We start from the raw sequence: 27,379 nt of genomic DNA on the forward strand, positions 1-27,379 counted from the left end.
CTGAGCTACCCAGGCGTCCCTTAACAAAAGTTCTTATGTGTGGGTATCTCTTTCTTCCTTAACTACATCACTATGTAGGTGATGCCTATCTCATCATTTATGTTTCTCATAAAGACCAAAATTCTTAGGAAAGACCAGACTCCTCCTACACCACCAAATGAACACAAACTATTTAAAGAAGGAAAATATCTATGTCCAATTAGAATTTGTTTCTTCACATGTACTCTAAAAAATATGATGAATAAAGTATTATCTGCTTCAATATTTAATTCTAGCTATTTTAATAGAGATCTCTGTAATTAAAGTAAAATATATACAAAGTAAACAAATTTGAAGTATAAGAATTAATGTTTTTTTTTTTGAGGTGAGGGTGGAGCAGAGAGAGAGGGAGAATCCCAACCAGGCTCCACACTGTCAGCACAGATCAAGCGGAGCTTGATCTCACAAACCTCAAAATCATGTCCTAAGCCAAAACCAAGAGTCAGCTACTTAACCGACTGAGCCACCCAGGCACTCCAGGATTAATTAATTTTTAATTCCACATCCATATACCACTAATCTGATAAACATATGGAACAGTATAAGCACCCCCAGAAGGTTTTCTTGTGCTTCTTTCCAATCTATACTCAACTTCTCAACTTGTAGGTCATTTAACAGCTTGGCCCTTCTAGTAAAACCACTCATCCTTTATCATTGCTCTTTTTTAAAAACTACACAAATGGACTGACTTCTTTTGTTCAACATTAGATCTGTGATATTCATATATGCTGTTGCATGTAACAATAGTATATTCTTTTTTAGTGCCTTGTAGTTTTCAATTATATGAATATATCATAATTTATTTATCCATGCTACAACAAAACTGCCATGAACATTCTTGTGCTTATCTTTTTGTGGACATATGCTCTTAGAGATTTGTATTTTATATAAATGAATGCAAATGGTTACAGATCTGTGACTGATACACTATAAAAAATTCTTGACACATTTTTTTTAGTGTTTCTTAGTATTATTCATTTTTGGCCCTAACCCTCTAGATCACTGCTAATATGTTGTATTAAATACAGTATCAGTTTACATGTAAATATTGCCATGATAGGTGATAATTATTAAAAAAAAAACAAAATATAGAGGCACCTGGATGGCTCAGTCAGTTAAGCTTCCGACTTTGGCTCAGGTCATGATCTCACGGTTCATGAGTGTGAGCCCCACTTCCGGCTCTGTGCTGACAGCTTAGAACCTGGAGGCTGCTTCAGATTCTGTGTCTCCCTCCCCCTCTCTCTCTGCCCTTCTCCACTCATACTCTATCTCAAAAATAAACATTAATAAACAAACCAAAATATAACCAACTCATATTCTCCCATGGCCTGACTATACTGTACAGCAACACAAGTTACAATGTGGTGGAAAAGAGCTCTGCTGGCAAGAAGATTCCTGGCTCTTTGGGCAAGTCACTTAAGTTTCTGCATCTTAACTGCTTCATCTCTAAAATGAAAGGGTAAAGCTAAATGGCCTCTTTTATCCTGTTTTAATAGCTATAGTTTTTTTAGGCTAGCCATGAAGCCGCTATTATTTATGGCAACTATCATGCCATGAGTCTCAGATTCTAATCTTAGCACCCTCCTAAAAGAGAAGAACAAGAACAAAAAATAACAAATACCTATAATTAAAAGGTGGGAGACCATCTGCAAATCTTGAAGTTAGAGGATTTCCATCTTTATCATGGTAGAATGCAAATAGGCCAGCAGAGAAACCCTATAAAAAAAATTCAAAATGTCTCAGAGTGAAAAATATCAAGTCTGATTATATACATCATAACATGGTGCTATCAAAAGAGAACACTCATATAACCTTATAAAAGCACCCAGCCAATACTTCTACTGAAATGTCATATATTGGAATTGGAAAAAAATTAAGTATTCCATCTAATGAATTTTAAATTTCAATTACTTGAAGGAATTGTAAGTTAAGGAATCCAAAGTAATAGTGACAATATTCTTTGGTACTGGCATAAATAAGAAATTTGTTTAAGAATATATTTACCACAGTCGATCCTCTTCACATGAACTCATTACATAAACTCTATAATTGCACCCAGGGTATATTACCATTGAGAACAACTGACAATACAGTTTAGAGTAGGAGGTGGACAATCAAGTGTGCTCCCTAAGAGCACTCAAAAAATTCAGTCTTTGATCCAAAAGTACACACACTTAATACATATCTGTACTTAAAAAGACTGGAAGTGTGTGTGCATGTGTGTATGTACACTTAGGAAAAAAATAATGGAAACATATATCAAAATGTTAACTGTGGTTCTTCAGATGGTAGGGTAATGTGTAAAATAACTCATATTCCCCTAATTTTTTTACAATATGAATTTGTTACGTTTATAGTCACAATTTAAATACTATTTTTTTCAGAACCACTAATTAAACATTCCTTCAATGTTCAAGAAACTTAAAAAGGAGTTTATAATTTTGTTAATAAATGATGCTAAAGCACCGTTATGCCTTGGAATTATCTAAATTATATGTGGATAACATTTCATTAATAAAAATGAATACATTTTATGTATACATGGAAAGACTGGAAATTTCCCTCAATTATTTTATTCTTTACAATATATACAAATAAGTAAAACAATTTAACTTATAAAGCATTACCACATTCAAGAAGAAGGTATTGCTATCAATCATTCTAAATTAACTGAATTAAATACTATTTTTAAGTCTTTAATTTTAATTTTAATGAGATAATGGATACTTCACATAAAGGTATTAAAATTCCTGTTCTCTATCCTTCACCTCCCAAAATAGATGAGAAAATAGGCAAAAAAGAAAAAATATATTGCCCTTTGATATCTATTTCATTAGTGAGAATTCTTTTCTTGCTCTTTCCTAATCTAATACCTAAAACAAAACACTTCTGTGACTACTTCTTTATGTATGTTTCATACATTAAGAATATGCTATAGCTCATATCCAAATAGCTAACAACCAGAAACGATCACTTAATTAATCAATTTCTTTGGCAAATTTCTTTGCTTACACAACTGTGGCCTCTGTGTCATTCAAAGCTTGCCAAAATGATTAATGGAATCCAGGTTATTCTTTTATTCCTGAATTTCTTCTTCTTTTTTAATCTCTGAAGATGCAAAGGACACTTAATTGAGTCAGCTAAGAAAATCAAAATAGCTTTCAATATACAATTCACTGAAGTTATACAAAGCTTAAAATAGTGTAATTTGCCTCATCCTTTATAATATTCTAAATATACATTTTTTTCCCACTGTATCAGCTTGAACATTTTTCTAAGCACTCACATTTCAGAAGGTTTATTTGGTATTCAAAGCACCACAGGTAAGTGTAATTGATAGTTATGAACATACAAAACTTTATGGGGAATCTGTGTTAAACATTTAATTCTTACCATCTTCCAGGATAGGCTTTGAGACTTAAGTTAATATTTAAAATATCTTAGGTTTTTACAGTTTTTAAAATAATTCAAATATATAAAAAGTAAAAAAAATATCCATAACAGAAACTTATGTATCCTCTTTAAGGCTATTTAAGATGTTAGTCTACCATATTTTCGGCAAACTTTTAAGAAATAAAACACTGCAGAGTAAATATTACTGAAGCTCCATTACCTAATCTTTTCTCCTCCTTCTTTTCCCAGAGGTAACCACTACACCTTGAAGTCACTGTGTATAACTTTCTTTTTTTTAAATGTTTATTTGAGGTGGCGGGGAGGGAGAGAGATGGAGGGGCAGAGAGAAAGAGTGAGAGAGAGAGAATCCCACTGTCAGTGCAGAGCCCAATCCAGGGCTTGATCCTACGAACCGAAATGCGAGATCATGACTAGAGCTGAAATCAAGAGCCAGATACTTAACTGACTGAGCCACTCAGGTGTCCCAATGTACATAACTTTCATGCATTCTTTTACAGTCAATGGTATCTAGCTTTGAGACCCTCTGACTGCTAAAGTAAGTCTGAATACCTTCTTATACATGACTCAGCCAACTGTTTTTTTTTCTTTTCTGAATTGCCTGTTCATAACCTAATTTATCTCATGCCTGGGATCTCTGCATTCATGTTCATTTATATACCACATTTAAAATCTGCTGTTTCTCTCTGGTTCTCTCAACATCAAGTATCTATAGTTTTTAGCTCTTAGGAAGAATGAGTCTTGTTTCACCTCAATTAGCAGGTTCAGCTTACTTTTTTTAAAAATAAAAAAAAACAGAGAATTCGTTTTAGAATCTTCTTACTTGAAGGATATAAATGTCTGGTTACATAGGTGTTTCAGTGAGTTATGTAATGTATTTGCTGATTTAAAGACTGAGGCTTGCATATTAAAGTCATACATGCTAGCTCACAAAGACTAATAAATAAAGGGTGCTTGGGTGGCTCAGTCAATTAAGTATCTGCCTCTTGATTTTGGCTCAGGTCATTATCTCATGGTTTGTGAGTTCAGGCCCCATGTCAGGCTCCACACAGACAGAGTGGAGCCTGCTTGGGATTCTCTCTCTCTCTCTCTCTCTCTCTCTCTCTCTGTCTCTCTCTGTGTCCCCTTCTTCCCTGCACACACACACTCTCTCTCTTTCTCTCTCTCAAAAATAAATAAATAAATAAAAGACTAATAGATAACTGCCACTGATTTTATTATACCTTACTGTATACAGCATGGTGCTATAGGATTTCTGTTTTGTCTTAATCTCCAAGAAAAAACTCCACTGTACTATGTACTACTGTTCTCTTCATTTTAACAGATGAAACTGAGGCTTATAAAGCTAAATAATTTGCATAAGATCCCAAATATTTTTAGTGGTAGAGCTAAGAAGACTCACACCCCTAAATCTGTGTGATCTATTGTCTCTCAATCACTGCATTTTACTGCCATCTATTTTCTAAATACATAAATGGCATCAAGAAACCATTTCCTAGGGTTTTAGATAACTTTTTAATTTCTCAGATATATTATAAAAGTTCACTATTTTGGACAAATTGGGGAAAAGGAAGGAGGGGTTCTGAATCAGTGTATGTAAATTTTAGAAAGCCTAAGCAGACCGAGAGGACTTTTGAAATCAGACCTCTGCAATAAGATCTAGAATTAGCATATCAGTTATCACTTTACAGGAAAGTGAATTTTTGTAAATTACTAAGTTTTTTTTAAATTTTTTTTTAACGTTTATTCATTTTTTGATAGAGAGACAGAGCGTGAGTGGGGGAGGGGCAGAGAGCGAGGGAGACACAGAATCCGAAGCAAGCTCCAGGCTCGGAACTGACAGCACAGACCCGGATGCGGGGCTCCAATTCACGGACCGTGAAATCATGACCTGAGTTTTAAGTCGGATGCTTAACCGACTGAGCCACCCAGGCGCCCCACTAAGTTTTCTTCTTAAGAACAGTAATCATTTTCTCAAAAATCCTATTACCAGAGACCTAGTCATCTAGGTTTTACTGACATAAATCTAAGAATCCAAAATTTAACGTATATATCAAAATAACAGCATAATAAACAGAAAATTAACGCATGAAGGAAAGAACAGTAATTAACAGCAAAATTTACCAGGGCATGAATAATCTCATGTTTTACTGTGGACAGCATCCCAATAAACTCCTGAGGCTGGGTAGAGATCATATTTGGACACAGGTTAGCATATCCTGCTATTGGCCTGTTAAAATAGACATTGAATTTTTTATTATATTCCAGAAAAATCAGTATTATGATATTTACTTATACTTTTCTAAAAAAAAAAAAACAAAACTGACTAGGTCAGAAAAATCTTTGCTAAATATCAAATGTCATTTTATACCATAATATCTAACTCACTATCTTATACTTTCAAGACATATACCTTTGTTTTCCTATGGTGTGGCTAATTAGTACCTGTCCTCACAAAAGTAAAGTTAATGTACATTTAAGTGTGAACTTGTAAAATATGTCAACATATACCAAAAGATAAGAATGGACTGAAAAACTTAAATTCTAACATGTTTTACTTGCAAAATCCATATCTGATTTCAGCATTTCACTACATTTATAGGCACATGGGATGAGCAGGTAGGTGGAGAGGGACGCTAGGTATACAATAGGATAATAAGCAAATCATTCAGGTTGTTCAACCTTCTTATGCCCATCTTGCTATTCCCTTTCTCTGCCTGAACACTACCTTCATTCACATACAGATTTTTTATCTTCCCATCATCTTCTTTCATATTCTATACTTTCTAGAATCTATACAGTTCTATCACTTTCTGAGCCTAGAACCTGAGAGTCCAAGACCTGACTAGTACCCAATATAATTCAGTTAGTTACACCATGTACCTACCTGTCTTTCAAAAGCTGTGGCAAACAGACAACAGTAAGGACTCCAAAGTCCTTTCTCCCACCACTACCTCAACATTTTATCACAGAAATACCAAAAACTCACCAAAATGTAATCACTTTATACAAAGTAACATTTGCCTTAAGTAAAAAACATATGGTATATTTTGTTCATACTTGAAAACAACAGACTTATACTCAGAAAATAATTCACTTACCAAAACATTGCCACAGTGACCTCTAAAATATAAAATGGATATCACTGCCAGGCTTAAAACCCATCAGGGACTTCCTACAGCATTTAGAATAAAACATCCCTGTCTGCCTCTCCAATGCATTTCCTTTAGTTCTCATCTTCAAAAACAGCGTCCACTGAAATGGCTTCTACCAAACAACAGGCACACATGGAATTTTCTAACATAAGTCTTCCTCAAACTCTTTATCTGGCTGAAGCCCATCAATGTTCAGGTTACACCTAAAGTTTCACTCTTTCAAAGAGGCCATCTGTGCTTAATTAATCTAAATTATGTTTCCCCCTTTGTTCTCTTTTATGCTATAGCACCCTTTTTTTCCCTATAAAGTATTGATCCTATTTTGAAATCACATTTATTTCTAAGTATATTTAATACCTGCCTGCCTCTGTAATTCCTATGTTCCATGAATGAGGCAGGTACATGGGTCTATTTTGTTCACTTAGTCTGCAAACACCATATTAGGCATTCAAGTATTCTTTGAATGAATTAATATGGCAGTTTTGAAGGAACGTTTCTCTTTCATCAAAAAGATTAAGAAAGAACAACTGCAGATACTGCTCTTTCTTCGAACATCAACATGCTCCTCAGAAAAAAACAATTATTTTCCCAGATATATGAGTAGCTTCAATTTCACTGATACAAAGAACATTTACTCTTTTACTCATTTATATCAAATGTGAACCAAAAGCTAAAGTGCTTTAAGAAAACATAACAGCAGTGCAAAAAACCCTGAAATATGAAATTAGGTTATGGGATTCTCATCTGTGTGAAGATTCCTGTGCTGGATTCTCTCACCAAAAGACAACTAGATACTTTAGGTGTTTTCAGCATTGTCAGATGCTGAAAGGAGATGAACTACTCTAGACCCATCTCAACCTGGGATTTTATATTCCTGTCCCCATTTTCCAAAGGAAGCCATTCCCTTCCTAATACATAAGGTTCACTTTAATGTGTCTTTTAAGAAAAGTAGTAAAAGCTCATTGTAAAAAGTTATATATCCAAATAACATAGATATGTATAAAGAAAAACATGAAAATTCCAGTTTACAACCTACCCCCCTACAGAGGTAACTGCTACTAACAGTTTGCCCAGAACTGAAGGGTTTCCCAGGATTTTCAGACAGGGAAGTCTTGGCCAAACTGGGATGGTTGGCAATTCTAATTATTTTTTCCTTAGTACATTCAAGTATGTGTAATACACACACACACACACACACACACACACACACACACACACACAAACATGTAATCATATTATGTACATTGTTTTACAATATTCTTTGAAACTCAACAGTATTTTGAAAATGAGATTGTGTGTGTGTGTGTGTTCACAATCCATACAGTTTAGTTCAAATTAAGATAACCACTATTTTGCAGCACCACCATTATGAAGGCTTATTTCACAAAGACATCTACGTTAAGAAAGTATCTCATTTTATGAAGTAACTTAATTTATCATTCATTTAGCACTTCAAAATACCACATTTCCTGAGACATACTGAGACACTGTTAATTATAAAATATCATAAATTTAATTATACCTTCTCAGGAAAAAAGGAACACTCTATTAAACACATGTATTTTTATAAACACTGGTGTGTGTGTGTGTGTGTGTATGTGTGTGTGTGTGTGTGTATATATATATACATACATATATGCAAAAACATAGCACTTTACTTAGTCATTTGACTCTAAGCTTTCCCAACACTTAGAAGCTAATGATTTTTTAGATTTCAGATCATCAGTTACACAGAATCATGGTAATAGACTGTTCCTCATAATCCATGATGCTCATTTTGACCTCTTTACCACCTTTGGGACTGACAGTATAATTCTGTAGCATATACCAGTGTTTCCTTTGTATTGCCTACTTGGTTCAACTAATAATTTCATTTTTTTCCTTAAATGAATACACATCAATAGAAGTCAAACAGTTCTTTAAAGTCAGCTAGTCTTGATAGATAGAGGAACCTTCAAGACCTCAGCAATGGTCCTACGTACATATGAAATGGTCACATTAATTCTCCTAAATTTGAGAATGTTACAATCTATTCTGACATATGACAATTTCTACTGCCTTTGATTTGTCTGGAGTGTGACAGGCAACCTTCTACATATATAATAACATTTCATTTCAAGCTTGCTTCACTGGGAAAATTTTTAAAAATCTTTTGTAAATAAATAAGAGGTCTCTAAATTTTTTAAGTGATAATTTATCTAAGTGAAGGACATGGCAAATTATATGACAATTAGATAAACACTTATTTTAGCACAGAAGTGCTAAAATTAAAATTCAAATTGTTTCCTTAGAGAGCTATTTACTTCCAAAGAAAATTCTCTGGACAATACTTTTTCTTTAGAGTTGGTACTGACATTACTATATGAATAATAGTTCTATCACCTGACATTTTCTCCCCACTCCCCCATCCAAGCGCTGTTTCTTATTATTGGAGGCAATCTGGAAAATGCAAACTTCTTGTACTCTTAACACTTAGAACCTGTGTTAAGAGTTTCCATAATTAGGTCTTAGAGAATAAGTCTCTGGGGAAAGTTTACCTGTCCATTTTTGCTTCCTGCTGACAATAGGCTGCATAAGAGATGATGTTTTCACGGCTGCACCTCTCGGTGGCCAGAGCACCAACATATAGAACAAAGTCTGCATCCCGGACGCCTTCTTGGTCTTGCACACCTACTGCTAAACAGGACCACTTACCCCCACGGCAGACCCTGCATCTCTGTGCCATGGCAAGCAAAAGAAAATCAGACCAGAGACAAGATTAGCTGTAGGGACTTTTAATGTGTAGTGAATCCAGACTCTAAATTCATACAATTTAACTTTTATTTATTATCCCTCAACTTTTGCCAAATCCATTCCTCCCTCTACTCAGTTCCTATCTCTAATTTTGAATTTGCTTCACTAAAATTTCTACTTTATGTAAAATGATTATAATCTACATATAATAAACATAATCTAATCCATAATGTTAATTAAAACAACTGTTATTTATAAAGGGCAGCCAACCTGGACACAAAAAAAGACAGAAAAAGTTTTAAACTTTGAAACTGACAATTACAATGGACTTCCTTGTACTTTTTTTTTTCAACTTCCTGTAAATGTATAGTTATTTCAAAATTAACTAATAAAAACATTTTATCTATAAAAATATATTTTCCATTATAAAGTAATTCATGTAGTTAGTTAAAAATTCATATAATACAAACAAAGAGTTAGTCATCTTTACCTTTTAAAGATGAGTTTAAAGGTAAAGTCACCTCAACATTACCCTTAATTTCTAGTTTTCTAATCAATTCTGTGCCCTTATAACATTTGCTTTTTAGAAAACTTCTCTCAAAGTTCTAAACAATTATAATTTCCAAATTTATAAATAAAAAAAATCAGTGAATTGTGGGGGTTTTCTTAGGTGTAAGTGATGCTTATAAAGAGAAGAAAAAAAAATCCCCATTTTATTACATTGTCTACTCTTATTTCTCTAACACATCTATTTATAATTACTTTAACCTATTAAAGTTGATGTTACATAAAGTTATGATCTTTAGGGGTGCCTGTATGACTCAGTCAGTTAAGCATCTGACTTTAGCTCAGGTCGTGATCTTAGGGTTCATGAGTTTGAGCCCAGCACTGGGCTCTCTGCTGTTAGCACAGAGCCTGCTTCAGATCCTGTCTCCCTCTCTCTCTGTCCCTGCCCTGCTTACTGTCTCTCTCAAAATAAATAAATAAACTTGAAAAAATTCTTTAAAAACAAAAAATTGTGATTTTTAAGCATTCTTTTCCATGATCACTCATGCATTAAAAAAAAAAAAAAAAAAATCACAGGCTCTGTGCTGATGGCTCAGAGCCTGGAGCCTGCTTCTGATTCCGTGTTTCCCTCTCTGCCCCTCCTCTGCTCATGTTCTGTCTCTCTCAAAAATAAACTAAATTTTATTTTTTTAAAAAATTTTTTTTTAACGTTTATTTATTTTTGAGACAGAGAGAGACAGAGCATGAACGGGGGAAGGGGCAGAGAGAGAGGGAGACACAGAACCGGAAGCAGGCTCCAGGCTCTGGAAGCCATCAGCCCAGAGTCCGACGCGGGGCTCGAACTCACGGACCGTGAGATCGTGACCTGAGCTGAAGTCGGATGCTTAACCGACTGAGCCACCCAGGCGCCCCAAAAATAACTAAATTTAAAAAAAAAATTTTTTTTTTAATCAGGCTCTCCCCCCACCACCCCCAAGTAGATAAGTAGCAGAATTTGGAAAAGCCAAGAGAATTAAAAACAAACAAAAATACCTTAGAAAAAAAGCAAAGAAATGTGTCTTAAAATGTCTCTAAATTTCTTGGGAAAAAAGCTGGATATGTAATTAAGAAGTTGTTTTAATTTTCAAACATGTCCCTAAAACATTTTATACTCAAGAAATTTGAGAAAAGAAATGAAAGCTGAATAAGTTAGTTGTATTAGTGGCAAAATATAGGGGTCCAAAAAGCCTTACTGAGCTTCAAAAAACTTAATAAAAATTACAAAGTAAACTTCAGTTAAACATATGCTTAATTTTGGTTACTAGGTAAATGTTCAGTAACACATTCATTTCTGGAAGTAGCTAGAGAACACAGTTCAACAGAGAAAAACAGCTATAGCAATAATCATATTTTCATACTAACTTCAAAAAAAAATTTCTTTCAAAGTTTACTTTTTGAGAGAAAGAGAGACAGAGCATGAGTGGGGGAGGGGCACAGAGAGAGGGAGACACAGAATCCGAAGGAGGCTCCAAGCTCTGAGCTCTTAGCACAGAGCCCCATGCGGGGCTCGAACTCAGACTGCGAGATCATGACCTGAGTCGAAGTTGGACGCCCAACCGACTGAGCCATTCAGGCACCCCAAATGTTTATTTATTTTTGAGAGAGAAAGAGAGAGAGCGTTGAGTGGAGAGGGGCAGGGAGAGAGGGAGACATAGAATCTGAAGCAGGCTCCAGGCTCTGAGCTGTCAGCACAGAGCCTGACAAGGGGCTCGAACTCACAAACCATGAGATCGTGACCTGAGCCAAAGTCAGATGCTTAACTGACTGAGCACCCAGGCACCCAATAATCATATTTTCAAATGCATATGTATAATAAATTGGTTTTCTTATACACATTTAAATTTTTTATCTTCATCCTGATAAGTAATATGTTTAATATGAAAAATCAGATTATAAAAATAGATAATTCTTCAAAGAAAAGCCCCAAACAATCCAATTCATAAAGAAAACCATTAATATTTTAGTATGTTTCCAGATTCTTTAGTTCTTTTATTTTTTAATATATATGTACATACACTTTGTTTTTAATGTTTTTATTTCAGTTTTACTATGTTAAATTGACTATAATTCTTAAATAAAATAGGTTAACTACACATACTGACTTATAACATTTTTTTCCATTTAAGAGCGTAAATCTTTCCAAGTCTACAGAGATCTACTTCATTCTTTAACAGTTGCATAGTACTCCATTACAGAATTATACCATAATTTAATACAATAATTTAATATTGGTATTAAATTTTATAATTATTTATAATTTTGTAAAGAATATCTTTGGATATTTGAATTATTTATAATTTTGTAAAGAATATCTTTGAATATACATTGCACAGTTATAAGTATTTTTATGGAATATGTTTCCAAATTGGGTTGAAGCATATCATACATATTTTTTATTTTAAGAGCTAATGTCGAATTGCCCTGCAAAAATACTAAGGTATATACCTCCTAGATGATATTTTGGAAGACAGGGGCACCTGGGTGGCTCAGTCAGTTAAGCATCCGACTCTGGTTTCAGCTCAGGTCATGATCTCATGGTTCATGGGCTGGAGCCCCTCATGGGGCTCTGTGCTGACAGTGTGGAGCCTGCTTGGGATTCTTTCTCTCTCCCTCTCTTTCTGCCTCTCCCCTGCTTGCACCCTGTCTCTCAAAATAAATAAACTTAAAAAAAAAAAAAAGATATTTTGGAAGACAAAGACGAAGTTCTAAGCTGAAATGATTCAGCAGTCCCAGAGATAAGATAAATGGAAAAAAGAAAAAAAAATTAAAGAAGATATTATCAAATTAATAGGAAAACCAATGAAAGAATAAAATCAGCTAACTAAAATATGTTTGGTAATGAAGAATAAAGCTTTCAAACTTAAGTCTATAAAAATTTCTTGGTGACACAGATTGAAAATCTCCATTTCTTAGTTCATCCTAAAGAGTAAAAACATTGCTAGGAGTAGATTTGATTACCTGGAGGTGTTCCTCAGGCACTATAACTGGGCCGCATTTTGTATGCTCTGCAAATTCCCCAGTACAGTATCTATGGGGATCATTTTCCTTCTGGTGTTGGTTTGTTGTACGTTGTCTTTAGTTCATTTGTACATCAAAATTTAATTACAAAAAAAAAAAAAAAAGAAGTTCACAGCAGTTAAAAACATTGTAAAAAGCCTAGCTGCAAGATTAGTTTATTAATAAGGATTACTATTTTAGTTAGAAAAGTGGACTAAGAAAGAATTTGGGTTCCATGGGAAATCCTCCTAGCCTGGGTTTTCAGACCCCCAAATACTTCATAAGCTAATACTATAGACACATGAGGGAAGAAAGAGATATGGCAAACAGGGGACAATTACACCTTAGGATAAGATCCAGCAGATCATAAAAGAAAATCAAGAAAAGAGGGGTGCCTGGCTGGCTTAGTCGGTGGAGCATGCAACTCGATCTCAAGGTTTTGAGTTCAAGCACTATGTTGCAAGATTTCTTAAAAATAAAAAAATCTTGGGGCCCCTAGGTGGCTCAGTTGGTTATGGGTCTGACCCTGGATTTCAGCTTAGGTCATGATCTCATGGTTTGTGGGTCTGAGCCCTTCATCTGGCTCCACGCTGACAGCACGGAGTCTGCTTGGGATTCTCTCTCTCCCTATCTTTCTGGCCTTCCCTTGCTCATTTTCTGTCTCTCAAAATAAAAAAAAATCAGGGAAAGAATGATTACCTAACAGGTGCTTTATTATTCCTTTTAAATACCGTGCAGTTGGTCTCTAAGGACAAACATAATAAAATATTCTAGTATGAGTTTCATAATTTGCCATACTGGTAGAATGGGGAGGTCAGAGTACTAAACAACTGAAGAAAATGACATGTACTTAATGTGACATACCTGCTAAGTAAGATAGTGCCCGCAGGTCTACGAACCTGAAAAGTCTTCTCCAAATAAGAAATAGCTTGTGGAAAAAGTTTGTTCTAAATAAAAGTTGGGGAAAAAAGTCAGAGTTATAGTTAAAGGACAAATTATATTTAAAACAAGTATAGGATAGGATATTAACGACTGAGGGGAAAAAAGAGAAAAACCTTACAATTCTGGAATACTGATTTAGTCAAAGGTTGCGTAGTAAGGGGCAGGGGAGAGAATGAGTCTAGGAGCAAAGGAATTTCCTTATTTTCTAGTTGAGTTTGGGGAGAGAACACTAAGTGAAAAATTCCTTCCCTATCTCTACTTAAGTAGAATTAGAAAATATAAATCTTAATTATTAACCTAAATTACTTCAAATCTGAGACTGATTAGGTGATTCTAACAGTAAGGAATTTATGTTAAGAAAATCTTATGTTTAGAAGATCAATTTCAATCTCACCAATTTCTGTGGCCCATAAGGAATCGGCTTAATGTGTATGTGTGACTCTGTAACAGTTAAGAAACTGTGGAGGTTAGCACCTCTAAAGACAACTTTAGCATATCATATAATCAGATAAACCCATCTTCAGGAGAATGAGTATTTCCACGAAGAAAATGGTGTTCTCAACGTATTTCAAAAAAATTTTTTTTCAACCTAGGTTCAGCATGTTCTCCTCCCAAAACATAAGAGAACAAGTAAGAAAACAAGAAGACTGATTTATTATCAAATTATAAAATAAGAAGACTAGTTCAGCATCAAATAAGGACAAAACTTTGATGAGGGGTGCCTGGGTGGCTTAGTTGGTTAAGCATCTGACTTCCGCTCAGGTCATGAGCTCACAGTTTGTGAGTTCAAGCCCCACACTGGGCTCTGTGCTGACAGCTCAGAGCCTGGAGTCTGCTTCAGTTTCTATGTCTCCCTCTCTCTCTCCCCATCCCCTGCTCATGCTTTGTCTTTTTCTCTCAAAAATAAATAAAACATTAAAAAAATGAAAAAAGTTTTGATGAGTGCATCATAAAGATGCCTTTGAAGAAATGATAAATACATTCATTACCAACACTTTTTATTCATTCACAAAACAGAAGTGAATAAATTTATTTTTTAAGTACAATTTATATACAATAAAATGCACCCATTTTAAGTATGAAATTCAAGTCATGAGTATTTATTACATACCTTTACAAGGTATCTTTTCTCAGGGAGCAACCTGAAAATGAAGACATGAAAACATTAGGAATTGCCATGCTGGAGCACAGCACTGTCTCATTTATTTAGAATATACCTGGCAGAGCCCCAAGGAATGCTTTGTGGAAGGATCTAGTATCAGTCCCCCAAAATCTCAATTTACCTCAATAAGCATTTGAATTAACTCTGTACCAAAGCACAACACTAGGCATGATCATGTTATCTCATTCATTTGGGAAATTAAGGATAAGGAAAGACATCAAATACTCCTCATAGCTCTTCATACACTATTACAGATTCATAACTTACGTGTTTTCTGGACCTCTCTTATGCTAAATGAAAAATTACACCATCATTCCTCTGGCTAATAATTTTGTAAATGTTCTTATGGCATATATCAGTTCTTCCTTTTATTTTTCCTCCAAGTACTCATGAGGAGTTGCCTTCTTTTATTTTATTTATTTATTTTCTTTTACTTTATTAATTTTTTAATTTACATCCAAGTTAGTTAGCATATAGTGCAACAATGATTTCAGGACTAGACTCCTTAATGTCCCTTACCCATTTAGCCCATCCCCCCTCCCACAACCCCTCCAGCAACCCTCTATTTGCTCTCTATATTTAAGAGTCCCCTGTTTTTATATTATTTTTGCTTCCCTTCCCTTATGTTCATCTGTTTTGCATCTTAAAGTCCTCATATGAGTGAAGTCACATGATACTTGTCTTTCTCTGACTAATTTCGCTTAGCATAATACCCTCTAGTTTCAACCATGTAGTTGTAAATGGCAAGATTTCATTCTGCTTGATGGCTGAGTTATACTCCATTGTATATATATATACCACATCTTTATCTGTTCATCTGTTGATGGACACTTGGGCTCTTCCCATACTTTGGCTATTGTTGATAGTGCTGCTATAAACATTGGGGTGCATGTGCCCGTTTGAAACAGCACACCTGTATCCCTTGGATAAATACCTAGTGCAATTGCTGGGTCATAGCATAGTTCAGTTTTTAATTTTTTGAGGAAGAGGAGCCTTCTAGGTGTGTACTGACCACATCCAAGGAGATCCTCATCTGTTCTGTTTAAATTATTCATAACATACAGATTTTAATCATATCCCATGGCCTTTATCTTTTCAGACTAAAAAGCATTTTTAGCTTAATTCCATCTTGAAGGTGCATTAGCATATAGCTCCATCTATGGATCTTCTGGATGAAAATATCTTTAATAGTTTGATTCTTAGTTTTAAAAAGACAAAATAATGGCGTACTTACTCATCAATACTTTTATCATAGACAGTCTTGATTCTTAAATGTTCATCAACATCTCTTTTTACAACATGATTTGCCTTAAGATGAACCTTATTTATGACCTGAAAAAAGAACATATGTGAAAAATTTTTAAAAAGGTATTGTATAGATTAGCCAATTGAGATTCTCACTTAAAATTAATGAACTAAATTTCAAGTGTAATGCCCAGAAAAATAAAAGAATAAACAAAGAGGTATTTCATGTTCATGGATAGGAAGAATCAATAATGTCAGGATGTCAGTTCTTCCCAATTTGATCTATATAGATTCAATGCAATCCAAATCAGAATCTGAGCAAGTTATATTGTGGAAATCAACAATCTGATTCTAAAGTTTATAAGGAGAAGCATAAGACCCAAAATAACACAATGTTGAAGGAAAAGAACAAAGTTGGAAAACTAATATAATCTGACTTGAAGATTTACTATAAAGCTACAGTAATCAGACATGTGGTACTGACAATAGAGAAGACAAATATTTACTGTAGCATTATTTAATATAGCCAAGATATGGTGCAGTGGCACAGGAGCAGGCCAAGATCAGTTGGCGGGCCACAGAGTGAGCATGGTGTTCTTGGCACTGTGCTTGGTGTTATTGCTCCTGGCCAGGGACTTAGCAGTCTCTCTGGACTCTTTTGAATTCTGAGTCTGGCCAACCTTCAGAATTCAGAACACCAAGCTGCAACCAGTATAAATTACCAGGATGTCCCAGAGACTTTAGCCCTATGTGTGGAAGCAACATGCCCACTCATCCCAAAGAATGTAGTCTGTGCATGAAAATCAGGGAAGATGGTCATGACACTAAAATAATCCAGAGTGGGCCATGTTGATGGAGCAGTTTATAGAAGAGAACTTGGAGAAACCATCTTCAACAGTATGCTAGATGAATTCCATCTCCCCTTTTTCTCTTTCCTATGTTCCTTTGTTTTGTTTTTTTTGTTTGTTTTTTTTTTCAACTTTTTTTTTTTATTTCTTTTTGGGACAGACAGAGACAGAGCATGAACGGGGGAGGGGCAGAGAGAGCGGGAGACACAGAATCAGAAACAGGCTCCAGGCTCCGAGCCATCAGCCCAGAGCCTGACGCGGGGCTCGAACTCACGGACCGCGAGATCGTGACCTGGCTGAAGTCGGATGCTTAACTGACTGTGCCACCCAGGCGCCCCATTCCTATGTTCCTTTGTATGGGATTTATTAGCCCGCATTTTCTGAGAGGAGGTGTGGAAGATAGCTATGTGCAGTGACAGATAATTAAAGCAAACACAAAAAATCCTTGTTTCTTGCCTTTGCCCCCTGAATTAAACTTACTGCCCAGGTGAGTTGTGCATTGCTTTATTTAGTTGGGATAAAATCAGCATTGTATTCAAGTAAAAAAAAAAAATACCCAAGATATGGAAGCAGCCCAAGTGTCCACCAACAGATGAACAGATAAATAAGATGTGGTATTACACAGTGGAATATTACTCAGTCATAAAAAAAGAATTAAATCTTGCCATTCATGACAACATGGAGAGACCTAGAGGGTATTATGCTAAGTGAAATAAGTCAGACAGAGAAAGACAACATGATTTTACTTATATGTGGAATCTAAAAAAAACAAAAAAAACCATACTCATAAATACAGAGAACTGGTAGTTGCCAGAGGAGAGGGAGATGGGCAAAATAGGTGAAGGGGATAAAGAGATACAAAGTTCCAGTCATAAAATATACAAGTCACAGGGATGAAAAGCACAGCACAGGGAATATAGTCAATAATACTGTAATAACATTGTATAGTGACAGAGGGTAACTACACTTATTTTGGTGAGCATTTTGTAATGTATGTAATTGTCAAGTCACTATGTTGTACACCGAAGACTAGTATTATACATCAACTGTCTTTGAATTAAAATTTTTTTAAAAGGAAAAAAAAATAGGGTGCCTGGGTGACTCAGTTGGTTAAGCGTCTGACTTCAGCTCAGGTCATGATCTCACAGTTTGTGAGTTCAGTGCTGACAGCTCAGAGCCTGGAGCCTGTTTCATATTCTGTGTTTCCCTCTCTCTCTGCCCCTCCCCTACTCACGCTCTGTCTGTCTGTCTGTCTCTCTCTCTCTCTCTCAAAAATAAACATTAAAAAAAAATTTTTTTTTAAAAAGGAAAAAAATAGACCAATAGATCAATGGAACAGAAAAGAGAGCCCACAAATAGGCCCACATAAATAGAGTCAATTGATATTTGACAAAGGAGCAAAGGTAATATAATGGAGCAAGTCAGTCTTTTCAACAAATGGTACTGAACAAGTAGACATCTACATTAAAAAAAAAAAAAAAAAAGAATAAGAATCTGTGGGACCTGGATGGCTCAGTTGTTAAGTGTCCAACTCTTGATTTCAGTTAGGGTCATGATCTCCTGTTTGGTGAGATCTAGCCCCCATCAGGCTACATGCTGACAGCACAGGGTATGCTTGGGATTCTCACTCTCCCTCTGTCTCTGCTCCTCCCCTGCACATGCAATGCGCTTGCTCTTTCTCAAAAATAAAAAATTTTTTGAAACTAAAAAAAGACTTTATATTCTTCACAAAAATTAATTCAAGATGAATTAGACACCTAAATGTAAAATGCAAAACTACAGGGGTGCCTGGCTGGCTCAGTTGGTGGAGCATATGACTCTTGATCTCAGGGTTTTAAGTTCAAGTCCCATGTTGGGTACAGAAATTACTTAAAAATAAAATCTTTAAGGGGCACCTGGGTGGCTCAGTTGGTTGAGCGTCCAACTTCGGCTCAGGTCATGATCTCATGGTTCATGGGTTTGAGCCCCACATCAGGCTCTCTGTGCTGTCAGCTGGAGCCTGCTTCAGATTCTGTGTCTCCCTCTCTCTTTGTCCCTCTCCTGCTTGTGCTCTCTCTCCCTCTCAAAAATAAACATTAACAACAATTAAAATAATAATAATAATTAAATAAAATCTTTATTAAAAAATAAAATGCAAAACTATAAAACTCTTAGAAGATACCATAAGAGAAAACATAGACGAAACATAGTTTGGCAATGGCTTTTTAGATACATCACTAAAGGAATGATCCAAGAAAGAAATAATTGATGTATTCAACTTTATTAAAACTAAAAACTTACACTCTATGAAAGATAACATAAAGAGAATAAGAAGACAAGCCACAGAAAATATTTGCAAAAGACACATTTGATAAATGACTATTACACAAAATATACAAAGAACTCAACATTAAGAACACGAACAGCTCGATTAAAAAATGGGCAAAAGAGGGGTGTCTGGCCAGCTCAGTCAGTAGAGCAGAGCACGTGACTCTTGCCCTCAGGGTCATGAGTTCGAGCCCCACATTGGGCATAGAGATTACTTAAGAAAAATACACAAAAGATCTGGACACTTCAGAAAAGATATACAGATGGCAAACATTCATATGAAAAGATGCTCCATATTATGTCATCAGGGGAATGCAAATTAAAACAATAATGAAATACTACTACACATCTACTAGAATGACCACAGAACAACCTCAAATGCTGACAAGGATGTGGAGCAACAGGAACTCTCTCATTCATTGTTGGTGGGAATGCAAAATGGTACAGCCAATTTGGAAGACAGTTCGGCAGTTTCTTATAAAATGAAACACACTCTTACCATTACAACTGAGCAACTGAGCTCTTTGGTATTTACTCAAATGAGTTAAAAACTATGTACAAAGTGTCTGTACACAGAAAACCTGTACACAGATTTTTTTAAATATTTATTTTTGGGAGAGCACAAGTGGGAAAGGGGCAGACAGAGGGGAACAGAGGATCTGAAGCAGGCTCTGTGCTGACAGGCTGACAGCAGCAAGCCTGATGTGGGGCTTGAGCTCACAAACCACGAGATCGTGATATAAGCCGAAGTCAGACGCTCAGCTGAGCCACTCAGGTGCCCCTGTACACAGATTTTTATAGCAGCTTTATTCATAACTGCTACAACTTAGAAGTAGCCAAAATGTCCCCCAGTATGCTAACAGATAAACTGTGGTACATCCAAATGATGGAATATTATTTAGAGCTAAAAAGATGAAATATTAAGCTATGAAAAGACATAGAAAAACCTTGAGTACATAATACTAAGTGAAAGAAGCCAATCTGAAAAAGTGACATACTGTATGATTCCAACTATATGACATTCTGGAAAAGGGAAAACTATGGACACAGTAAAAAGATCAGCATTTGCCAGGAGGTAAGGGTGGGAAAAGATATGAATAGATAAAGCACAGAGGATTTTTAGTGCAGTATAAACACCCTGTATGATACTATAACAATGGGTACATTTCATTATACATTTATCCAAACCCATGGAATGTAACCCATCAAGAGTGAATCATAATGTGAACTATGAATTCTGAGTGATTATAATGTGCCAATACAGGTTCATCAATTATAACAAAAGTACCACTCTGGTTAGGGATGTTGATAATGGGGGAGACTATGCATGTGAGGGGGAACAGGGTATTTGGGAAATCTCTGTACCTTCTTATCAGTTCTGCAAAACTCTAAAAAGTAGTATTTAATTAAAAAAAAAAAAAAAAAGGAGACCAGAGACAATGGAATAAAGAGTTAAGTGCTAAAGAAAGTCAATATCTAATGAGACTACCCTGCTAAGATGAAGAGGATATAAATATATTTCAGATTAATAAAAATTAAGAGAATTTACCATCAGCACTACATTCATTTCCTGCACTACAGGAAATTCTAAAGGAAGTTCTTCATGGTCATGGAAATGACACTAGATGGTATCCTGGATCTTGTATTAGTTCAGGCTGCTATAATAGAATACCATAAACTGGGTGGTATTATAAACATCAGAAATACATTTCTCAGTTTTGGAGACTAGTAAGTCCAAGATCAAAGTGTATAAAGATTGGGTATCTGGTGAGGGCCCCCTTCTTGTTTCATAAGGCCATATTCTTTCTGTGTCCTTTGGCACAAGTGGCAAAGGAGCTCTCTGGGGTCTCTTTCATAAGAGTATTAATTCCATTCATTATGGCTCTGCTCCCATGACCTAATCACCTACCAAAGATCCCACCTCCGAATCATCACCTTGGGAGTTAGGATTTCAACATATAAATTTTGGAGGGGGCACAAACATTCTCTTTTGCTTGTCTGGGAACCTGAATGGTAATCAGTTACCTACAATGATATAAAATTTCCCTAAGTGATAAGGTAGGCTCATTATGCCTGAAGTATTAATAGAAATAATATAGTTTATGCTGAACAGCTGTTTATTCCTCAGAATCTGGAATTTTAGTGACTAAAATTGTGCCTACATAACCAATCTTATATAAAAACCCTGGATACCCGGGGTCAGATGAGCTTCACATTTTGTGCTTGTTACAAGTTACAGCTAAAGGAATTAAGCATGTCCTATATGACTCCTCTAGGAGAGAACTCTTATAAGCTTGTGCCTGGTTTCCTCCAGTCTTTGCTTCATGAGCCTTTTTGCTGATTATGCTTTGTATCCTTTCACTGTAATAAATCTTAGCTGTGAGTACAACTATATACTGAGTCCTGTGAGTCCTCTGGCAAATCACTAAACCTTGAGGTGGTCTTAGAGACTCTCAACACAATTGTCTTATCTCAGTAATCAATACAGACCAGAAGATAAAATCAGTAAGGATATAGGAGATCTGCATAGCACAAAAACTAACTTGACTGAACTGACAAGTTAGTCAAGGGGAACACTTGTCCCCACAATAGTGGAATGTGTATTCTTCTCAAGTGTATATGCAACGTTCACCTAAACAGATCACATTTTTGGCTATAAAACAAACCTTAAGAAATATAAAAAACCTGAGGCATCTGGGTGGCTCAGTTGGTTAAGCATCCGACTTGGCTCAGGTCATGATCTCACAGTTTATGAGTTCGAGACCCACATGGGGCTCTCTGCTGGAGCCTGCTTCAGATCCTCTGTCTCCCTCTCTCTGCCCCTCCCCTGCTCTCACTTGAGCTCTCAAAAATAAACAAACACCTCTTAAAAATATATTTAAAAACCCGAATCATACAAAGTATGTCCTCTACCCATAACAAAATTAAACTAGAATGCAATTACAGAAAGAAAACTGGGAAACCCCCTAATGTTTGAAGATAAAACAACAAACTAAACCCTTAAGTTGAAGAGGAAGTCACAAAAGAGTTAGGAAATATTTTTATAAAGACTTTACTTTTAAGTAATCTCTACACTGATCAGGGGGGCTTGAACTCAACAACCACAAGATCAAGAGTCGCATGTTCTATGGGCTAGGCCAGCCAAGTGCTCCTAGAAAATATTTTTAGATGAACGAAAAGAAAATTATAGCAAATTAATATTTGTGGGATACAGCTAAAGCAGTGTTTAGAGGAAAATTTGTACCTTTAAATACTTACATTAGGGAAAAAAAAACCCTCAAATTAATGGTCTAAGCTTCCTAAAAAACTAGAAAAAGAACAAATTACTCTCAAAGAGAGCAGAATAAAGAGCAGAAATCAATTAAATGGAAAACAGAAAAAGAGAAATCAATAAAACCAAGAGCTGTCTTTGAGAAGTCTTCTGAGAAGACTATTACAAGTGATAAACCTCTAAACCGATCAAAAGAAAGAGAACACCAATTACCTATATCAAGAATGAAACAGGAGACATTGCTACAGACTTTACAGACTGTGTTACTGTGACTTACAATAAGAAGTATGTATTTGGTTTTTGTCCCACTTCTGGCACAGAACTCCTAAACTCGGAATTTCCTAAGTGATGAGAGTGATAAAGCTGTCTTGTTATGTTAATGAGATTGCTTTGGGAAAGCACCTAAGGATAGGGACCAGTTGCCAGTAGGGCCAACCATGTGATTAAAGGTCTCCATCTCCTCCTCGAGCTACAGATTGAGTTGAATCACTAATGGGTAATGATTTATTAATTTTTTAAAATATTTATTTGTTAAGAGAGAGCAAGCGAGCACAAGAGTGTGAGTGGGAGAGGGGTAGGGAGAGGGGGAGAGAAAGAATCACAAGCAGCCTCCCCATTGTCAGTACAAAGCCCAACGTGAGGCTCTATCTTACCTGAGCTGAAATCAAGAGTAGAGTGCTTACCAATTGAGACACCCAGCCCCACCCCCCGCAATGGCTGACCATTTAATCTACCAATGTCTCTGTAATCAAGCCTCTATAATACCCAAAAGGATGGGGTTTGTAGAGTTTCCTGTTGGTGAACATTGTTAACCTTAAAAATAAAACTGCTGGTTATTTTACCAGCAAAAACTGGTTTATTTGGGAATAGCAGAGAATTGCAATCAGGGACAAGCAAGCTACAACAAAACCATAGGCAAGTCTGAAGAACAAAGGAGAGGAATACTCTTTTATAGAGAAAAAAGGGAAACTGGGGGGCTGTTATAAGCAAAATGTCCACTGGAATAAACTGGGATTTTGAAGTATACATTGGTTGAGTTGTGACAGTCTCTCATTGGCTGGGCTATTGCCAGGGAAAGAAGAAAACATTTTTCCTCTCGCTGCGATAGTGAAGCAGTATCCATATGCAAGGTCCATCACTTCCTGTTGGGTCTGCAATTGACAATGAGTGGTAGGACATGATGGCTCCCTCTAAATGAGGTTTACTTTTATTAATTTTTACACCATGTAGAGATTCCTGGAGAGTGGAATGCTCTGATAGTGTAGAAAGTACTCGCCCTTTCTCCATACCTTACCCTAAGCATCTCTTCCATCTAGTTGTTCTTGAGTTACACTTTTTATAATAAACTAGTAATCTAGTAGTAAATTTTTTCTCTGAGTTTTGTGAGCTGCTCTAGCAAATTAATCAACCCCAAGGAGAGGGTTGTTGGAAGCTCCGAACTATAGTCATTTGGTCAGAAGCTCAGGTGACAACCTGGACTTATGACTGGTGTCTGAAATGGTGGGTTGGGGGGCCAGTCTTGCTTCGTAGTGCGTGGAAAAACCCCCACACACTGGAATTCATACCCAAATCTTTTACAGACATTTAAAATATCAAAAGAAAATATTTTTAAAAACCTTACATCCATAAATTTGACAATTTCAATGGAATGAAATTCTTTGAAAGATGTAACTTAATCAAAACACAACCAAGGAGAAATAACCTGAATAAACCATCATCTATTACAGAAAATAAGTTCATAATTTCCAACTCTCCAATAAAGAAAATTCCAGGGGTGCCTGGGCGGCTCAGTTAGGTGTCTGACTCGATTTTGGCTCAGGTCATGATCTCATGGTTCATGAGACCGAACCCCATGTCGGGCTCTGCGCTGACAGTGCAGAAGAACCTGCTTGGGATTCTCTCTCTCCCTCTCTGCCCTCCCCCACTCTCTCTCTCTCAAAATAAATAAATAAACCTGAAAGAAAGAAAGAAAGAAAGAAAGAAAGAAAGAAAGAAAGAAAGAAAGAAGGAAGGAAGGAAGGAAGGAAGGAAGGAAGGAAGGAAGGAAGGAAGGAAGGAAGGAAGGAAGGAAAAAGAAAATTCCAGGCTGAGATGGCTTGATTAATGAATTCTATACATTTAAGGAAGTAAAAATACTGATTATATGCAAACTCTTCCTTAAAATAGAAGGGGAAGGAATATTTCCCAACTCATTCTATGAGACCAGCATTACCCTAATAGCAAACCCAACAAAGTTATTGCAGAAAAAAACCACAAAAACTACAGACCAATATCCTTCATGAACATATATGCAAAATCATCAACAAATATTAACAAGGCAAATCCAGCAAAATGTAAAAAGGGAAATACATCATAACCAACTGGGGTTTTAATCTCAGGAGTGCAATTTTTTTTATCATCAAAAAAAAAATCAATGTAATTCACAATATCAATACAGTAAAGAAAAGCTACATGATTATATTAATTGATACAAAAAAGACATTTAATAAAATTTAACACCCATCCATGATAAAAACTAAGCATAGAAGATAATTTTCTCAACCTGCTAAAGCACATCTACAAAAAATCTATAATATTCTTTTTTTTTTTTTTCTTAAGGGCTCTTTTTTTTTTTTTTAAGGTTTAATTTTTTTAGTTACCTCTGCATCCAACATGGGACTCAAATTGACGATCAGGAGTTGCATGCTCTACCAACTGAGGCAGCCAGGCACCCCAAGGATTAACTACAAATGGGGATAATGGCTTTCAAGGTGATTGAAAAGTTCTAAAACTGGATTTTGCTGATAGCTGCACAATTCTGTAAATATATTAAAAATCATTGGTCATTTAAGTGGGTGAATTTTATGGTATATGAATTATATCTCAATAAAAACATCATAAAAACTCTCTACAAAGAAAATGGCAGGCCCACCCAGGTGATCTCCATAATTAATTATACTGAACATTTAAGCAAGAAGTTATTTCAATTTTATATAAACCCTTTTATTATTATTGTTATTATTATTATTGCTATTTTCAATAGGCTCCATGTCCAACGTGGGGCTCGAACTCACAGTCCTGAACCAAGAGTTGCATGCTCCACTGACTCAGCCAGCCAGTGCCTCTATACAAACTCTTTTAGAAAATACAAGAAGATGGAACATTTCCCAACTCATTATGTGAGACCAGTATAGTTCTGATATCAAAAACAAAAAAAAAACTTCACTAAAAAAAAGAAATCATAGGGGCGCCTGGGTGGCTCAGTCCGTTGGGCAGCCTACTTCGGCTCAGGTCATGATCTCACGGTCCGTGAGTTTGAGCCCCACGTTGGGCTCTGTGCTGACAGCAAAAATCTTTAACAATCTATCAGCAAACTGAATTCAGAGGTATACAAAAAGGATAATATATCATGACCAAGCAGGATCTATCACAAAAATGCAAATGCTATTGTATACAATTTGCTATCGGAAATACATTGTATATAATTCCATTTGTGTATATTAAGTTCTAGAAGGGGCAAAACTAATCTAATGTGAAAAAATAATGAAAAAAAAAAAAGTTGCCTGGGATGGATGGGAGAGACTGACTGGCACCAGATGGGAGGGAACTTTCTGGAGACATGGAAATGTTCTATATTGTGGGGCTGTAAGTTTTATGTGGATGTACATGATTGCATGTATTGCATTTCCAATATATGTAAATTTTATCAGAACTCTTTTTGGGGCACCTGGCTGGCACAGTAGGTAGAGCATGGGACTCTTGATTTGGGGTTGTGAGTTTGAGCCCCACATTGGGCATAGAGATTACTTAAAAATGAACAAACAAAAAAACAGGGGCACCTGGGTGGCTTAGTTGAGTGTCCAACATGTCATGATCCCGGGGTCGTGGGAACGAGCCCTATGTGGGTCTCTGCGCTGAGTGTGGAAGTTGCTTAGGATTCTCTGTCTCCCTCTCCCTCTGCCCCTCTTCCCCACTCACACTCCCGCTCTAAAATAAAAAATAAAACAATAACAGACTTAAAAAAAATTTTTTTATTTAGTTTTGAGAGAGAGAGAGAGAGAGAGTAGAGGAAGCGCAAAAGGAAAGGGAGACACAGAATCTGAAGCAGGCTGCAGGCTCTGACCTGTCAGCAAAGAGCCCAACATGGGGCTCGAACCCATGAACCCCAAGATCATGACTTGAGCCAAAATCAGAAGCTCAACTGACTGAGCCACCCAGGCACTCCAACAACTTTTAAAAGTAACAATAACAAGTGAGAGGATGAGGAATGGGTGGAAGTACAGGAAATAAGAATGAGAGAATGATGGTAAGTGTTAAAGCTGGGTGATGGGTCAATGGGAGTTCATTACACTATTCCATTTTTTTGTTTTAATTTACATAATAATAATAATTTAAAAACTTAGAGGTTTTAGTTGAAAACAAGTTAAATGTGGGGTGCCTGGGTGGCTCAGTAGGTTAAGCATCTGACTTTAGCTCAGGTCATGATCTCATCGTCTATGGGTTTGAACCCAGCGTCAGGCTATGTGCTGACAGCTCAGAGCCTGGAGCCTGCTTTGGTTTCTGTGTCTCCTTCTCTCTCTGCCCCTCCCCTGCTCATGCTCTGTCTCTCTCTCTCTCAAAGTAAACATTAAAACAAAAATTAAAAGAAAAAGAAAAAGAAAAGTTAAATGTGTCAAAAAAAAATTTTTTTTTAATAGGCTCTACACCCAACATGGGCTTGAACTCACAACCCAGAGAGCAATAC

General features: G+C 36.0%; 1 protein-coding gene across 16 annotated transcripts in view; it reads right to left on the reverse strand.

Moving 5' to 3' along the window:
- Positions 1-27,379, reverse strand: part of LMLN (leishmanolysin like peptidase) — a 137,782-nt gene that overhangs the window by 107,679 nt on the left and 2,724 nt on the right. For 15 of the 16 annotated variants that reach the window (XR_008297716.1, XR_008297717.1, XR_008297715.1 and 12 more), the window contains exons 2-8: positions 16,220-16,317; positions 14,935-14,965; positions 13,746-13,828; positions 12,843-12,957; positions 9,143-9,321; positions 5,575-5,680; positions 1,661-1,755 (exon numbers count right to left, since the gene is read on the reverse strand). Coding sequence is in view for 7 of the 16 variants with exons in the window: in XM_053220976.1 (XP_053076951.1) it covers positions 1,661-1,755; positions 5,575-5,680; positions 9,143-9,321; positions 12,843-12,957; positions 13,746-13,828; positions 14,935-14,965; positions 16,220-16,317 (707 nt within the window). In the remaining 9 variants the exon portion in view is untranslated. Of the gene's footprint in view, positions 1-1,660; positions 1,756-5,574; positions 5,681-9,142; positions 9,322-12,842; positions 12,958-13,745; positions 13,829-14,934; positions 14,966-16,219; positions 16,318-25,295; positions 25,951-27,379 lie in introns of those variants that run through there. The other variant, XR_008297718.1, reaches the window with a different exon arrangement.

This window comes from Acinonyx jubatus, chromosome C2 (assembly GCF_027475565.1).
Source record: "Acinonyx jubatus isolate Ajub_Pintada_27869175 chromosome C2, VMU_Ajub_asm_v1.0, whole genome shotgun sequence".
Taxonomy (NCBI): domain Eukaryota; kingdom Metazoa; phylum Chordata; class Mammalia; order Carnivora; family Felidae; genus Acinonyx; species Acinonyx jubatus.